At 41.5% G+C, this 17,743-nt stretch overlaps 1 protein-coding gene across 2 annotated transcripts in view; it reads right to left on the minus strand.

Annotated features, from left to right (window-relative positions):
- The window catches only part of LOC129826566 (zinc finger matrin-type protein 4-like), a 256,611-nt gene that overhangs the window by 79,121 nt on the left and 159,747 nt on the right, over positions 1-17,743 (minus strand). For both annotated transcript variants that reach the window (XM_055887450.1, XM_055887449.1), the window contains exon 5: positions 9,881-10,102. In XM_055887450.1, the coding sequence (XP_055743425.1) occupies positions 9,881-10,102 (222 nt within the window). The remainder of the gene's footprint in view (positions 1-9,880; positions 10,103-17,743) is intronic.

Here is a 17,743-nt window from a genome sequence, read left to right on the forward strand (position 1 = left end):
TAGGGTTTAGGATGGTAGAGGATAAGAGTGAGGTTTGCAGAGTCTAAGATGATAGAGGATAATATTGAGATCAGTGGGGTTTAGGATGGTAGAGGATAATAGTGAGGTTAGTAGGGTTAAGGATGGTAGAGGATAATAGTGGGTTTAGGATGGTAGAGGATAATAGTGAGGTTAGTAAGGTTTAGGATGGTAGAGGATACTAGTGAGTTTAGTAGGTTTAGGACGGTAGAGGATAATAGTGAGGTTAGTAAGGTTTAGGATGGTAGAGGATAATATTGAGGTTAGTAGGGTTTAGGATGGTAGAGGATAATAATGAGGTTAGTTGTGTTTAGGATGGTAGAGGATAATAGTGGGGTTAGGATGGTAGAGGATAATAGTGAGTTTAGTAAGGTTTAGGAAGGTAGAGGATAATAGTGAGTTTAGGATGGTAGAGGATAATAGTGAGGTTAGTAGGGTTTAGGATGGTAGAGGATAATAGTGAGGTTACTAAGGTTTAGGATGGTAGAGGATAATAGTGAGTTTAGGATGGTAGAGGATAATAGTGAGGTTAGTAGGGTTTAGGATGTTAGAGGATAATAGTGAGTTTAGGATGGTAGAGGATAATAGTGAGGTTAGTAGGGTTTAGGATGGTAGAGGATAAACGTGAGATTAGTTGTGTTTAGGATGGTAGAGGATAACAGTGAGGTTAGGATGGTAGAGGATAATAGTGAGTTTAGTAGGGTTTGGGAAGGTAGAGGATAATAGTGAGTTTAGGATGGTAGGGGATAATAGTGAGGTTAGTAGGGTTTAGGATGGTAGAGGATAATAGTGAGGTTAGTAGGGTTTAGGATGATAGAGGATAATAGTGAGGTTAGGATGGTAGAGGATCATAGTGAGTTTAGTAGGGTTTAGGAAGGTAGAGGATAATAGTGAGTTTAGGATGGTAGAGGATAATAGTGAGGTTAGTAGGGTTTAGGATGGTAGAGGATAATAGTGAGGTTAGTGGGGTTTAGGATGGTAGAGGATAATAGTGAGTTTATGATGGTAGAGGATAATAGTGAGGTTAGTAGGGTTTAGGCTGGTAGAGGATAATAGTGAGGTTAGTAAGGTTTAGGATGTAGAGGATAATAGTGAGGTTAGTAGTATTTAGGATGGTAGAGGATAATATTGAGGTTAGTAAGGTTTAGGATGGTAGAGGATAATAGTGAGGTTAGTAGGGTTTAGGATGGTAGAGGATAAGAGTGAGGTTTGCAGAGTCTAAGATGGTAGAGGATAATAGTGAGATCAGTGGGGTTTAGGATGGTAGAGTATAATAGTGAGGTTAGTAGGGTTAAGGATGGTAGAGGATAATAGTGGGTTTAGGATGGTAGATGATAATAGTGAGGTTAGTAGGGTTTAGGATGGTAGAGGATAATAGTGAGGTTAGCAGTGTTTAGGATGGTAGAGGATAATAGTGAGGTTAGTAAGGTTTAGGATGGAAGAGTATAATAGTGAGGTTTGCAGAGTTTAGGATGGTAGAGGTTAATATTGAGGTTAGTAGGGTTTAGGATGGTAGAGGATAATAGTGAGGTTAGTAGGGTTTAGGATGGTAGAGGAAAATAGTTGGTTTAGGATGGTAGAGGATAATAGTGAGGTTAGTAGGGTTTAGGATGGTAGAGGATAAAAGTGAGGTTAGTAGGGTTTAGGATGGTAGAGGATACTAGTGAGTTTAGTAGGGTTTAGGACGGTAGAGGATACGAGTGGGTTTAGGATGGTAGAGGATAATAGTGAGATTAGTAAGGTTTAGGATGGTAGAGGATAATAGTGAGGTTAGTAAGGTTTAGGATGGTAGAGTATAATAGTGAGGTTTGCAGAGTTTAGGATGGTAGAGGGTAATATTGAGGTTAATAGGGTTTAGGATGGTAGAGGATACGAGTGGGTTTAGGATGGTATAGGATAATAGTGAGGTTAGTAGGGTTTAGGATGGTAGAGGATAAAAGTGAGGTTAGTAGGGTTTAGGACGGTAGAGGATAATAGTGAGGTTAGTAGTGTTTAGGATGGTAGAGGATAATATTGAGGTTAGCAGTGTTTAGGATGGTAGAGGATAATATTGAGGTTAGCAGTGTTTAGGATGGTAGAGGATAATATTGAGGTTAGCAGTGTTTAGGATGGTAGAGGATAATATTGAGGTTAGCAGTGTTTAGGATGGTAGAGGATAATAATGAGGTAAGCAGGGCTTAGGATGGTAGATAATATTGAGGTTAGTAGGGGTTAGGATGGTAGATAATATTGAGGTTAGTAAGGTTTTAGGATGGTAGAGGATAATATTGAGGTTAGCAGTGTTTAGGATGGTAGAGGATAATATTGAGGTAAATAGGGCTGAGGATGGTAGATAATATTGAGGTTAGTAGGGGTCAGGATGGTAGAAAATATTGAGGTTAGCCGTGTTTAGGATGGTAGAGGATAATATTGAGGTTAGCCGTGTTTAGGATGGTAGAGGATAATAGTGAGGTTAGTAGGGTTTAGGATGGTAGAGGATAATAGTGGGTTTAGGATGGTAGATGATAATAGTGAGGTTTGCAGAGTTTAGGATGGTAGAGGATAATATTGAGGTTAGTAGGGTTTAGGATGGTAGAGGATAATAGTGAGGTTAGCAGAGTTTAGGATGGAAGAGGTTAATATTGAGGTTAATAGGGTTTAGGATGGTAGAGGATAATAGTGAGGTTAGTAGGGTTTAGGATGGTAGAGGATACGAGTGGGTTTAGGATGGTAGAGGATAATAGTGAGGTTAGTAGGGTTTAGGATGGTAGAGGATAATAGTGAGATTAGTAGGGTTTAGGATGGTAGAGGATAAAAGTGAGGTTAGTAGGGTTTAGGACGGTAGAGGATAATAGTGAGGTTAGTAGTGTTTAGGATGGTAGAGGATAATATTGAGGTTAGCAGTGTTTAGGATGGTAGAGGATAATATTGAGGTTAGCAGTGTTTAGGATGGTAGAGGATAATAATGAGGTAAGCAGGGCTTAGGATGGTAGATAATATTGAGGTTAGTAGGGGTTAGGACGGTAGATAATATTGAGGTTAGTAAGGTTTTAGGATGGTAGAGGATAATATTGAGGTTAGCAGTGTTTAGGATGGTAGAGGATAATAGTGAGGTTAGTAAGGTTAGGATGGTAGATAATATTGAGGTTAGTAAGGTTTTAGGATGGTAGAGGATAATATTGAGGTTAGCAGTGTTTAGGATGGTAGAGGATAATAGTGAGGTTAGTAAGGTTTAGGATGGTAGAGGATAATAGTGAGGTTTGCAGAGTTTAGGATGGTAGAGGATAATATTGAGGTTAGTAGGGTTTAGGATGGTAGAGGATAATAGTGAGGTTAGCAGTGTTTAGGATGGTAGAGGATAATAGTGAGGTTAGTAAGGTTTAGGATGGTAGAGGATAATAGTGAGGTTTGCAGAGTTTAAGATGGTAGAGGATAATATTGAGATCAGTGGGGTTTAGGATGGTAGAGGATAATAGTGAGGTTAGTAGGGTTAAGGATGGTAGAGGATAATAGTGGGTTTAGGATGGTAGAGAATAATAGTGAGGTTAGTAAGGTTTAGGATGGTAGAGGATACTAGTGAGTTTAGTAGGGTTTAGGACGGTAGAGGATAATAGTGAGGTTAGTAAGGTTTAGGATGGTAGAGGATAATATTGAGGTTAGCAGTGTTTAGGATGGTAGAGGATAATATTGAGGTTAGTAGGGTTTAGGATGGTAGAGTATAATAATGAGGTTAGGATGGTAGAGGATAATAGTGAGGTTAGTAGGGTTTAGGATGGTAGAGGATAATAGTGAGGTTAGTAGGGTTTAGGATGGTAGAGGATAATAGTGAGTTTAGGATGGTAGAGGATAATAGTGAGGTTAGTAGGGTTTAGGATGGTAGAGGATAATAGTGAGGTTAGTACGGTGTAGGATGGTAGAGGATAATATTGAGGTTAGCAGTGTTTAGGATGGTAGAGGATAATAGTGAGGTTAGCAGTGTTTAGGATGGTAGAGGATAATAATGAGGTAAGTAGGGCATAGGATGGTAGATAATATTGAGGTTAGTAGGGGTTAGGATGGTAGAGGAAAGTAGTGAGGTTAGTAGAGTTTAGGATGGTAGAGGATAATAGTGAGTTAGTAAGGTTTAGGATGGTAGAGGATAATAGTGAGGTTAGGATGGTAGAGGATAATAGTGAGGTTAGTAGGGTTTAGGATGGTAGAGGATAATAGCGAGGTTAGTAAGGTTTAGGATGGTAGAGGATAATAGTGAGGTTAGTAGGGTTTAGGATGGTAGAGCATAATAGTGAGGTTAGTAGGGTTTAGGATGGTAGAGCATAATAGTTTGTTTAGTAGGGTTTAGGATTGGTAACAAACAGAGGGTGAAATGGGAGCAAAGAGAGATGAGTGGGATGGTGAGATTAAAGAAAAACAAAAGGCTGTTGGCAAAGAGAGAAGTGGGCAGGTCCTCCTCTGGAGGCTCATCTTCTGCAGAACACAGAACTAATAGGTTGGGGCCCACATTGTTTCTGCATCCTAAATGGTACCCAAGTAGTGTACTAAATAAGGAATAGGGTGCCATTTGTGAGGTAGCCTTTGTGTAAACACAGCAGAGTGCTGTGCTCTCACTCACTCAATTCTCAGAAACAACACCACTACTGAGCTGTATAACCACCAACCAATGTACAGAAAATCTATCAAATGCTCTTCTCAATAGGTACCCAATGAATATTTAATGAACTGCATGGAAAAGTCACAACTGACAGATTTCCATCTACAATTGTTGGTTTAATAGCCATCCCACATCAGACAACTGTAAAACAATGTGCAAGGACAAGACAATTATGTGAGGCAGGACAAAAAAGAACAAAGAGGGAAAAGAGAAGTGATATTTAATTTGGATGCATTTGTGTGAAAGATGAGCCTGCCTACACTGGCTCTGCAGCTCTATGAATTAAGCAGCCCAGCCCAACACTCCTGAGTGGCGCAGAGGTCTAAGGCACTGCATCTTCAGTGTAGTCTGGCCCAGGAGTGTGAAGGTGAACGGAAAGGCTCTGGAGCAACGAACCGCCCTTGCTGTCTCTCCAGGGCCGGTTCCCCTCTCTCCACTGGGATTCTCTGCCTCTAACCCTGTTACTGGGGCTGAGTCACTGGCTTGCTGGTGCTCTTTCATGCCGTCCCTAGGAGGGGTGCGTCACTTGAGTGGGTTGAGTTACTGACGTGAACTTCCTGTCTGGGTTGGCGCCCCCCCTTGGTTGTGCTGTGGTGGAGACCTTTGTGGGCTATACTCGGCCTTGTCTCAGGATTGTAAGTTGGTGGTTGAGGATATCCCTCTAGTGGTGTGGGGGCTGTGCTTTGGCAGAGTGGGTGGGGTTATATCCTTCCTGTTTGGCCCTGTCCGGGGGTTTCTTCGGATGGGGCCACAGTGTCTCCTGACCGCTCCTGTCTCAGCCTCCAGTATTTATGCTGCAGTAGTTTATGTGTCGGGGGGCTAGGGTCAGTTGGTTATACCTGGAGTACTTCTCCTGTCTTATCCAGTGTCCTGTGTGAATTTAAGTATGCTCTCTCTAATTCTCTCGTTCTCTCTTTCTCTCTGAGAACCTGAGCCCTAGGACCATACGTCAGGACTACCGGGCATGCTGACACCTTGCTGTCCCCAGTCCGCCCGGCCTTGCTGCTATTCCAGTTTCAACTGTTTCTGCCTGCGGTTACGAAACCCCCACCTGTCCCAGACCTGCTGTTTTCAACTCTTAATGATCGGCTATGAAAAGCCAACTGAGATTTATTCCTGATTATTATTTGACCATGCTTGTCATTTATGAACATTTTGAAAATCTTGGCTCTCTCTAATTTTCTCCTTCTCTCTTTCTTTCTCTCGGAGGACCTGAGCCCTAGGACCATACGTCGGGACTACCGGCCGTGGTGACTCCTTGCTGCCCTCAGTCCGCCTGGCCTTGCTGCTATTCAAGTTTCAACTCTTCTGCCTGCGGTTATGGAACCCCTACCTGTCCCAGACCTGCTGTTTTCAACTCTTAATGATCGGCTATGAAAAGCCAACTGAGATTTATTCCTGATTATTATTTGACCATGCTTGTCATTTATGAACATTTTGAAAATCTTGGCTCTCTCTAATTTTCTCCTTCTCTCTTTCTTTCTCTCGGAGGACCTGGGCCCTAGGACCATGCGTCGGGACTGCCGCCCGTGGTGACTCCTTGCTGTCCCCTGTCCGCCTGGCCTTGCTGCTATTCCAGTTTCAGCTGTTCTGCCTGCGGTTATGGAACCGCCACCTGTCCCAGACCTGTTGTTTTTCAACTCTTAATGATCAGCTATGAAAAGCCAACTGAAAATTATTCATGATTATTATTTGACCATGCTTGTCACTTATGAACATTTTTGAACATCTTGGCATAGTTCTGTTATAATCTCCACCCGGCACAGCCAGAAGAGGACTGGCCACCCCTCATAGCCTGGTTCCTCTCTAGGTTTCTTCCTAGGTTTTGGCCTTTTCTAGGGAGTTTTTCCTAGCCACCGTGCTTCTACACCTGCATTCTAGCTGTTTGGGGTTTTAGGCTGGGTTTCTGTACAGCACTTCGAGATATTATCTGATGTACGAAGGGCTATATAAAATAAAATTGATTGAAAAATTGATTGATCTCAGTGCTAGAGGCGTCACTACAGACCCTGGTTCGATCCTGGGCTGTATCCCAACCAACCTGCGCACAATTGGCCCAGCGTCGTCCAGGTTAGGGAAGGGTTTGGCCGGGGTAGGCAGTCATTGTAAAATAAGAATTTGTTCTTAACTGACTTGCCTAGTTAAATAAAGGTGAAATAAAATAAATAAAAATCACTGCCGGCTGTGCTGTGATTTGCCCTGGCTGCTCCTGCTTCCTCTCCATCCACACAATGCTAGTTCTGCCTGTTAGGATGATTTGCCACTTCATTACTAATTGATAATCACCTGAGAGAAACGCTCACTAGGCTGCGAGTGTTGAATTCTGCCCCCATAATGACTATAGTGACGTTGGGGAAACACTCTGTTAGACACAAAGTACAGAAAAAGAAGCTAATGAAAATGAAGCTGGCTTTGAGTTATGGCTCATCTACTTCAAGCAGCGCCTGTCTGGGAGAGAGCATTCAGAAGATATTCAGGGACAGAACCGTCTGAGAAACGAGGACAGCTTTGGGAGGCATTATACTTAACTTGAAATGATCACGCATGTTACGTCCCCCAGTTTCTGTGTTGTTGTGGGTTTGTATGTGTGTGCATTTCAGGAAATGGCTTCCTAGATTCCAGAAGCAGCTGATTGGTCGGCCACATCGCTGATTGGAACTCTGACCCCTCCCTCCGGTCTCTTCATTACCAACTCCTTCTCCAGCTTGATAAAAGCCTGTGTTCCTTTGTTAGGGAAAATAGCTTATTTTTATGTCCTGTGTTGATTGTTGTGGCGGTCAATAAAAGTTTTGTGGATATCATTTTTTAGCCGCTCCTTCAGAGGTATGTGTATGCCAATAGGACTTAGTGTTTTTGGTTAATTACATTTTTCACTTAAAGTATGGGTAATTATTCTGTTTCATTTGTTCCCAGGGGGTGAAGGGGAACGTACATTGGGAGTGTTTAGGCAAGAGGCCTGTGTGCATACATAACCTGTAGTATTTAATCTGTCTATGCACACTAGGTAAGACCTGGGCGGACCACCCCCTGAATTTTGGTTAGCGTGCCAGGTGGTATTTAAAGTTAGATAAGAAGTGGGAAGGCAGGTAAGGTAGGAGAGGGGACTCTTTAACTTTATTTGCTTTGGTTCCGTCCAGCCCCTTTTCCCCACTTTACCGTGTTTAGGAATAATAAATTCCCTGTTAACTGTATTTTTCTCTACCTCTGTCATCCTGCTCCGCACATACAATCACATACCTTTTCACTCCACGGGGAGTTGAGATGTAGCAGGGTGTTGCATACCCTCCTCCAAGAGGTGTACGTAAAAACGCAGTCAAAGTGTCGAGTCAGCGAAGACTCATGTTAATCTCAAGCGTGAATAATCATCCTTGGAGTTAGTTCTAGGACAAGGCTAAATCTCCAATCAGATGTGACTGGGCAGCACTGAGCCTCCCAATTCACCCCTGACAAGACATAACCCACCTACCAGCTGTGAGCATCAATAGCACCAGGAGTTAAGTAGCTAAGCAAAAGTACATCTTCGATCAGATGTGACTGGGTTGCACAGAGCATCCCAATTCTCCCCTGACAATGCAGAGCCCACCTATCAGTCATAAGTATCAATACGACTAGTAGTTAGGGGGCTAAGTTACATCTCTAATCAGACATGACTAAAGAGACATCCCACATTATGTCTGCTCATGCACTACTTAACTTTACAACATTCCGGGCTCTTCATGCTGCCCTGGTACCTTTCCCACCCCACCGCAGCAGCCTGCTGCTGGACTAATATTTTGTAATTGCTATTGACATATTGTGGGTAGGAGATAGTAAGAGAGAGAGAGAGAGCACCATTCCCCCTCCCACTCCAAAATTAATAGCCCGAAACAGGCTTATCGAGTCAGGGTACGTAGCAAGCCTCTGCACTGTGGCTCTCTCTGGCTGGCATAGAAGCAGACACTAGCTATGTCAGAAGGGCTGTATGCAACACAGCCGGAACAATAGGAGCCTCATATTTAACATCAATCAAAAGATATTGGTTCTCCCTAGCTCCCCGTTTAATAGATGATAGTGTCATACTAAATAGTGTAATAAATGCCATGAAGTGTACAAATGAACGACAGCACATACTGACCCTATACCTGGGCATTTCCCAAATGATTGTAATAGTCACGAGAATTCAGCTGATACGCATATTCCATTAGACCAGCAATGCAAAACTGTTCATTTGTGTCGCGTATTTTCCCCTATGCCTTTAGCCCCCAGTACTGTACATGCAGATTTCTTCATACTGGATGCACAATTGATTTTATGCACTCTAGTAGACAGGGTTCTATTTTCTAACTTACTGTAAGACCTTGTCATGGCTTTTTCCTGTGTCATTCCATATAACTAGGTTACTACACACACACACTTTCATATATAACTAGGTTACTACACACACACACTTTCATATATAAATGTTACTACACACACACTTTCATATATAAATGTTACTACACACACACTTTCATATATAAATGTTACTACACACACACACTTTCATATATAAATGTTACTACACACACACACTTTCATATATAAATGTTACTACACACACACACTTTCATATATAAATGTTACTACACACACACTTTCATATATAAATGTTACTACACACACACTTTCATATATAAATGTTACTACACACACACACTTTCATATATAAATGTTACTACACACACACACTTTCATATATAAATGTTACTACACACACACACTTTCATATATAAATGTTACTACACACACACACACTTTCATATATAAATGTTACCACACACACACACACACACACACACACACACACACACACACACACACACACACACACACACACACACACACACACACACACACACACACACACACACACACACACACACACACACTTTCATATATAAATGTTACTACACACACACAATTTCATAATGTTACACACACACACAATTTCATATATGTTACTACACACACACACTTTCATATATAAATGTTAATACACACACACTTTCATATATAAATGTTACTACACACACACTTTCATATATAAATGTTACTACACACAGAAGCAATGGTAAGTAACAATCTTGTCTGTTAATAAGTGGAAGTGAGGGGAGGAGGCAGTGGGCTGCATGGTTGTCTGTGCATCTGTGCGACATGATGGAGCGAGAGAGAGACTGCCAGGTATCTAGTCTGGCTCAGGCATCCTCTGTTATGTACCTTTCATCTCTCCCATGTCCAGGGTCTTGCCCAGCTGTTCCAGGAGGTCGGCGCGAGCTGCGTTTTTATTGTGCTTCTTGCCGTCGTAGTGCTGCTGCGCCATGCCCGGGTTGTTGAACCAGGCGTTGCATAGCTGGCAGTAGCGGTCTGAGTCCCTGCGCTGCCGAGGAGAGGTCACCGGGGTCGTTTCCAGGGAACTTTTCACCGGACTGGGCGGCACCTCTGATTGGACAGAAAACAAAGGCAGGGGAGTTCACATCAAGATTGTTCAACTGTTTGACAACACTCTCTAGACCAAAACATAAACAGGTGTTTGTTTTTTTAACCATCAGCTTTGAAACAGTTTCTGAACAAAACTTGAGAAAAATAAGAAGCATGGTAAAGCAAAAAGCTTTGTTGCCAAGTGAAACAAAAATAGCAAAATGTTAGGCAATAAATGAGCACTGATAAAAGGCATTGCATCACTTTGGCTCTGGCAAGCCTGAAGAAGAAATCCTAAATCATACTTGGCAATCAGAAAAAATACCCTGCTCTACTTACTGTTGCCTACTTGTATGCAATGTTCCTTCATGCATGGATGGCACCATTAACACTGAACAAACATCAGATTGTGCAGCGCTGCGTTTTTCTGAATGTGATTTGCTATCAAGATAATCCGTTTTACCACTTGAGCGCTCAGCCCACCCTTCGTAAGTCAACATTTACAGAGGTCCCGTTAGAAGACATCAGATCCCATTACAGACCACTGAGGCACTGTGAGGCAGTCATCATCTCCAAGTGGGAACTCCTGTGAGTGTCATGGCACGACAGAGTTGCAGTGTAGAAACACAAAACGTCCGCACCATGTTCTTCAGCCATGTTGATTATAAGGATAGGCTACAGCATGGTGATTTATGCTCATCTTTATGTCAGAACTTGTACTGTGAAGGGATTTTTGGGCACTGGCCAGCCGGGCTAGTAGACCACAATTTATACTAGCTTGGGTGATATTCTACTAGCCAAGGGTATTTTCTCCTGAAGTGTGTATGAAACACTGCATTATGGAAAGGGTATCAAAAGGGGTAGCATTCAGACAGTATGGAAAATTCGTTTAAAAAAATAAGTACTCAAAGACCACTTTGATAATGAACCTACTGCTTAAATATAGTAGCAGGAAGTAACAAACTGAGGCACTGGAAACAATGGGAAAGGTAGTGTAGGAAATAGCTTTTGATCTGGAGTGGCTACAAGCACACTGTTATATTTCTTGCCGGTTTGTCACTTATAGCACACAAAGGAATGTAAAAGTTGATAACAAAGCCCTTTGTTTAGACAGCATCTAATTCAGGCAATTAACTGCTGTAGCAGTAAAGAGGATGTCAGAATGTGAAACTGGGAATTAAGTGGCTGTAGGAGTGTGAAATGCACAGTATATCATTTGTGGGGGATGGTGATGTCAATGGGGCCAGGGAACAAAGAGGAAGCAGAAACGTATTCATTTCAAGTTTTCATTAACAAGGCAAATCATTTTCCCTATTTTCCATTTGTTTTGCTCAAACAGACATGCTGATCCCAAATTTCTTGTCTCTAATTGTGTCTTTCAGCTTCTTTCCACATAATCTAAGAGAAGTGCATCCCTCGAAGCAACAGAATTAATGATTTTCACTTCCACAAGCTACCAGCTTAATGCAATGTGTAATTTTCATTGGCAAACACGAGGCAATTCATCTCATTTGCATTATGCGTGCGTGTGGCGCAATATTATATATTTAAACAACCTGGACTTAGGGCTAGAAGTAACATAGTAAACGTAAATCTGGCTAGGTGGCTAACGCTAGCCAGGCTAAGGGTTAAGGTTAGGGTTAAGGTTGGTGTTAGGAGTTACGTTAAAGGGTTAGGGAAAGGGTTAGCTAACATGCTAAGTAGTTGCAAAGTAGCTAAAAAGTAGTAAGTAGTTGCAAAGTTGCTAAAATGCTGAAGTCCGTGATGAGATTCAAACACGCAACCTTTGGGTTGCTAGACATTTGCCTACCCATCCAGCCCGACCAAGCACACTACTTTCGTTTTGCCTTAAGTAACCTTCTGTCTTATGCAACCATACCAAACTTAACATATCATACTTTTTTGAGAGTCCCGGATTTATCTTTACTATGTTATGTTATGTCTCGTCTATGAGACCAGGCTGATTATAAAGAACATACATTCTGACAGTTAGGAACAAACATTATTTATGTTGACACTTGATGAAAAATGTTTTATGTTTTAAATAGAGTGAATTCGTAAATGCCTGTTTCACTTTGTCATTATGGGGTATTCTGTGTAGATTGATCAGGAAACATTTTAATTGAATCCATTTTAGAATAAGGCTGTAACGTAACAAAATTTGGAAAAAGTCAAGGGGTCTGAATAATTTCCGAATGCACTGTAAAAAGACCAGTGCTTTATGATATATTTGTACAATTGTGATAGTATTTCAGTAGAGATGTCATCAACATCTAGCTAAGAATTTACAATAAAACTCTATAACCATGGTATAATCATCATGCTGGTATTTATTGCTTGTGGTTATCAGCATTTGTCCTTTCGACCATTTCCTGAATAATTTAGAAAGGGCAGCCCTTCATGTCGTTCATAATTGTGGCTGTGACATTTCCAGTACCACTAGGCTACCAATCAAAAACTCAGACATTTCATAAACGGCAATTATTGTCATTAGACTCTTCACGTCAGTTTTAAGTTCAAGTAGCAGGTGTAAACAACAGATTAATCGCACGGCTCCCATGACACTGTAGGTCAACATGGCCAGCATGTCCTCTTAACAACATAGATCACTTCTGAGATTGGCATTTTGGTCAAATGCCATTTTAGAAAGAAAGAATAACTGCCAAAATGTGGCCGTTATTTTGGTGACAGGAGCCGTTAACTCTTGGGATATAGGTTGCCTACCACCTAACATGGATGTGCTAATCAGGCAGAGACGCAGAGTGGTTTTGAATGTGTGTGCTTGTTGTTACACCACAGATATGAACCTTCCCTAGCAGCAGTGACATATTACAGTATTGATTGGGCTGCTCTGAGGTTTAGGGAAAACATCCATCAAAATCAGGCTCGGGGTAAAGGTTGTCATTTTTTTTAGAAAACTTTTAAATAGGCTGCTTGTTGATTCCAGTCCTGACTAGACTAATAAGAAGCAGGAAGTAAAACTCAAAGCTAATAAACCTTTTATAGGAATATATTTATCCTTCATAAATACTGTAACTCTAGCACAACGTCATAAGCAATTAATGCTTACTGTACAAATAAGCAATGAGGGAAATGTAGCTATCCACTGTGGCATGAGGACCCCACAAAATGATGCACTCTAAATGGAACCCTAATCCCTGTATAGTGCAGGGCCCAGCTCTGGTCAAAAGTAGTGCGCTACAGTATATAGGGAATATGGTACCATTTGGGAGACAAACAAAGTCTCCACCATGACTCATCATCACAGTAATTTCACTTAAAACTGCTCTCTGTGGACCACTGTAACCTCAGACAGGAGAATACAGTTCCAATGACCCAGACTGTTGTGTTCTTCAAAGTGAACTTCTGAGCCTTATAGCTTACTCTTAATAATCACCAGCCCTGCGCCATCCATCCAACCCATTCATTACAATAGCAGCCGCCCTATAGACAGATTAGCTGACAATGTCACGAAAACAATCCGCACGCTTCCTTTTGGGCAGAAGGCAGTGTGTTGTCATGATTCTGTCACTTGTTAAATCCACTTCAATCAATGTGGATGAAAAGGAGGAGACAGGTTAAAGAAGGATTTTTAAACCTTGAGATAATTGGAGATATGGATTGTGTATGTGTGCCCCTGACGAATTGAGGCTGTTCCGAGGGCAAAAGGGGTGCAACTCAATATTAGGAAGGTGTTGCACACTGTGTAGTTTACATGTTGTAACAATCTAAGCCAACCCAGTCTGTTTTCCCCCCTATTTGTATACGTGTCAGTTTTGTTGCTAAACAACCAACCCATCTATTTATACCCAAAGTCTTTACCCTCAAAGGGGGTGGCCCCAGTCCCAATCATCACTTGCTATTTTTTTGGGATAGATAACTGTTCTGCCCTGTTCTGTTTGAGAGATCCCATTTTCCATAGATAACTGTTCTGTTCTGATTCGTTTAGATCCCAGTCTCTATAGATAACTGCACATTGGGATGTGAGCCTTTCCCACCATTTAGTGCATTATTAAAGCCATACTGTTTCCACCCATTGTGCCTTTTTTATTTGGGAAGTCAGTAGAGGCGAACTCATTCTACCAACCTCTCCCCCATTTCTCTGTATAGTGCACTACTTTTGACCAGAGCCCTGGTGGACCAGAACCAGAGCCCTGGTTAAAAGAGTGCACAATGAGTCCTATGGGCCCTGGTCAATAGTAGTGCACTGCTTACTGGAACAGTGTACCATACATGAAGTAGACCAAGAGGCTGATTCTGTCCAGTAAACCAGTTGGCCAGTGTCAATATATTGACGCACCCACTGTGTAAAGGGCAATTTAAAATCACTTAGAAGGCCGTCAATTCTCCAGAGCAGAGTGATATTTATAGGTCCTTGGGATTAAAAAAACAGCATAGGGAGACTAGGGTACCACCGTTAAGAAGACGGACGTGTGACCTTTGCAGCGAAGGACAGCTACGTTGTTGATTGGCCAAGGTAATAAAATAAAAAAATAAGAAAACATCTTGCTTCTTATTTCTGCCAAATGGCACGCGAGACAGTGTGCGTCCCAAATCACCCCCTATATAGTGCACTACTTTTGACCAGAGCCCAAAGAGTCCTGGTCAAAAGCAGTGTACTAAATAGGGAATAGGTTGTCATTTGGGAGGCAGCTTGAGCTTGTTGCTGCAAAGTAACAAGGAGAGCAGATGATCATAAGTGCTTGTCACTTATGAACATTTTTGAACATCTTGGCATAGTTCTGTTATAATCTCCACCCGGCACAGCCAGAAGAGGACTGGCCACCCCTCATAGCCTGGTTCCTCTCTAGGTTTCTTCCTAGGTTTTGGCCTTTCTAGGGAGTTTTTCCTAGCCACCGTGCTTCTACACCTGCATTCTAGCTGTTTGGGGTTTTAGGCTGGGTTTCTGTACAGCACTTCGAGATATTATCTGATGTACGAAGGGCTATATAAAATAAAATTGATTGATTGATTGATGAGAGAGGGCTCTGGTAACAGAGGGTCTCAATATAAAAACAAGCAGTGTATATGTGTAGTGCATCTAGGGTGACAAGTAGAATAACTAGTATAAATTGTACAAATTCTCTCGAAAATGCTGTCATCCGTTCCCTTTTCCCTTCATTCACTATCCATTTTGATTGTTTTCATCCTTCAGTCATTCAAATGAGTCTTTTCTGCATTGTTTACTTGTTTGAACAAAGGAAGTGTCAATCATGTCTTTCCTTACATTCACTCTGCAGTAAACAAAGCTCAGTTAGACTGACACTCGCTGTCATAACATTTGAAAAAGCGTTTTTGGAGTTTTGTTATCACATCAAGTAGTGGCAGAGGAAAACTTGAGCATTTTAGGAAATCAGTATAATCCATTTTTTTTTTAATCAGACAGCAGTAGAGCAGCACTGATGGACTTAATTCATATCATCAAGTCAAGGAGATATCATAAGGAAGCTCATTTCCAATTGTCACGATCGTCGTAATGTGGAAGAGAGGAGGACCAAGGCGCAGCGTGAAGTGAATACATTCTTCTATTTATTTAAGAAGAAAACCTAACCAAACTAATACAAACAACAAAACGAACATGACGCTATATATAATAGTGCAGACACAGGCAACTAACACATATACAATAACCCACAACCCACAATACAAAACAGGCTACCTAAATATGGTTCCCAATCAGAGACAACGCAAAACACCTGTCTCTGATTGAGAACCATATCAGGCCAAACACATAGAAATAGACAAACCAGACATACAACATAGAATGCCCACTCAGATCACACCCTGACCAAACAAAACATAAAACATACAAAGCAAACTATGGTCAGGGCGTGACACCAAATGGCAGCACAGAAGTTATTTAATAGACATCGTACATAAATGTTTGTTATACTGAAAAGCTTTTGTTCTTTGATGAGATGTGAAGGTGAAATTAAGCTTATCATGCATGTTAGAGTGGCACACCTTGGATTAAGTCTGTAATAATTAAGAAGGTTAGTTAAACTGGCACACTGTATCCTAACTACATTTAGATATCTGGAATTTCAGCTGGATACCATAGTGTTTCTAGAAATTAAAAACATATTTTTTTGTAAAGATAACATTCATTCTCATTCATTCCCCCTGGGGGATGCATAAAAATGTGTGTGTTGAGTCGCATTGCAAACTGATTTGCATGGAATAAAATAGTCAATCAGGAGAGAGAAGGAGAGGTTGAAATGGGCCATTTCTTTTTCATCTCTGAAATGGATACAGTATGCAAAAACCCCAAATGGCTACAGATGCTAAACTCATGCTGCAGCTCATCTAAAGTGAAGGCCAACTAACACCTTCATCCTCTTCATGCTATAGCTTCAGTGTCCAATATGAAAATAACCACCTTTTGCTCCATATAAAAGCAGGACTTTGTGTGCGCTGAACTTCATTCAGAGCAGGATTCAGCATCTGTTGGATCAACAAGAGAAGGATCAAAGTGTTCTGATGTCTGTGCAGTTATCTGTTGCTACAAAGCCTTCCCCTTTCTGGGATTTCTATTCCCCTCTTCCTTATCCCCCTCTGTACGGAAAACTAAATATTTTCTCAATGTACATTTCCACCCGCCTCTGAGAGGGGCGAGACCACTGCAAGCGGTGCAGTCTATGAGGAAAAAAAATAAAAACAAACACAACAGCACTCCCACATTTCTTAACCTGGTGATGTAAATGTTAGGCAGTAGATTAGACAGAGCTGGTACAGGGGGACTAGGTGCTGTATACTGTAGGTTATGATGAAAAGGCCAACTCTATGGCCCCTGTAGTGAGGGATTATTTTGAGACTTTGTAGAATTATAATGTTTAATGTATAATTTTTTTTTACCAGGATAGTCAACTCAGTAAGAATTGCCACTGTTTTTCTGGGAATGCTGGGATAACGTGTTAGTTTGGAAGTGTTAACATTATTATAATTATTATTATTCGTAAACCATAGGGTATTTAATCCATTATGTGTAAACCATACAGTGCTGCATGGTCAGATGGTATATTTCCTGGGATTATATACTGTAATGAATGACGCAGCTAGCATCGTCATTAGATGTAGACACGAAAACCCAAGGTTCCAAACTTCAGTATGTTCTTTCTGAAAACAATTTCAGTTACCTCTGTTAGGTTCTAAATATCATAGCAAGAACTCGATGGACACTATTTAAGCTTAAACCAAGTTTATTCATCCCAAAGGATCGAACAGCTGAACCGACAAAAACATGGTTCCACCAGTAGTGGTATGAATCAAATAAGATTTTATTAGTCACATGCGCCGAATACAACAGGGATATTTCTGGGACAATGATGTTGATGTGAGCCATGACCAGCCTTTCAAAGCACTTCATGGCTACAGACGTGAATGCTAGGGGTCGGTAGTCATTTAGGCAGGTTACCTCAGTGTTCTTGGGCACAGGGACTGTGGTGGTCTGCTTAAAAGATGTTGGTAATACAGACTCGGACAGGGAGAGGTTGAAAATGTCTGTGAAGACACTTACCAGTTGGTCAGTGCATGCTCGCAGTACACGTCCTGGTAATCCGTCTGCCCCTGCGGCCTTGTGTATGTTGACCTGCTTGAAAGTCTTACATCGGCTGCAGAGAGCATGATCACACAGTTGTCCAGAACAGCCGGTGCTGTCATGCA

The sequence above is a fragment of the Salvelinus fontinalis genome, chromosome 28 (assembly GCF_029448725.1).
Source record: "Salvelinus fontinalis isolate EN_2023a chromosome 28, ASM2944872v1, whole genome shotgun sequence".
Lineage (NCBI taxonomy): Eukaryota > Metazoa > Chordata > Actinopteri > Salmoniformes > Salmonidae > Salvelinus > Salvelinus fontinalis.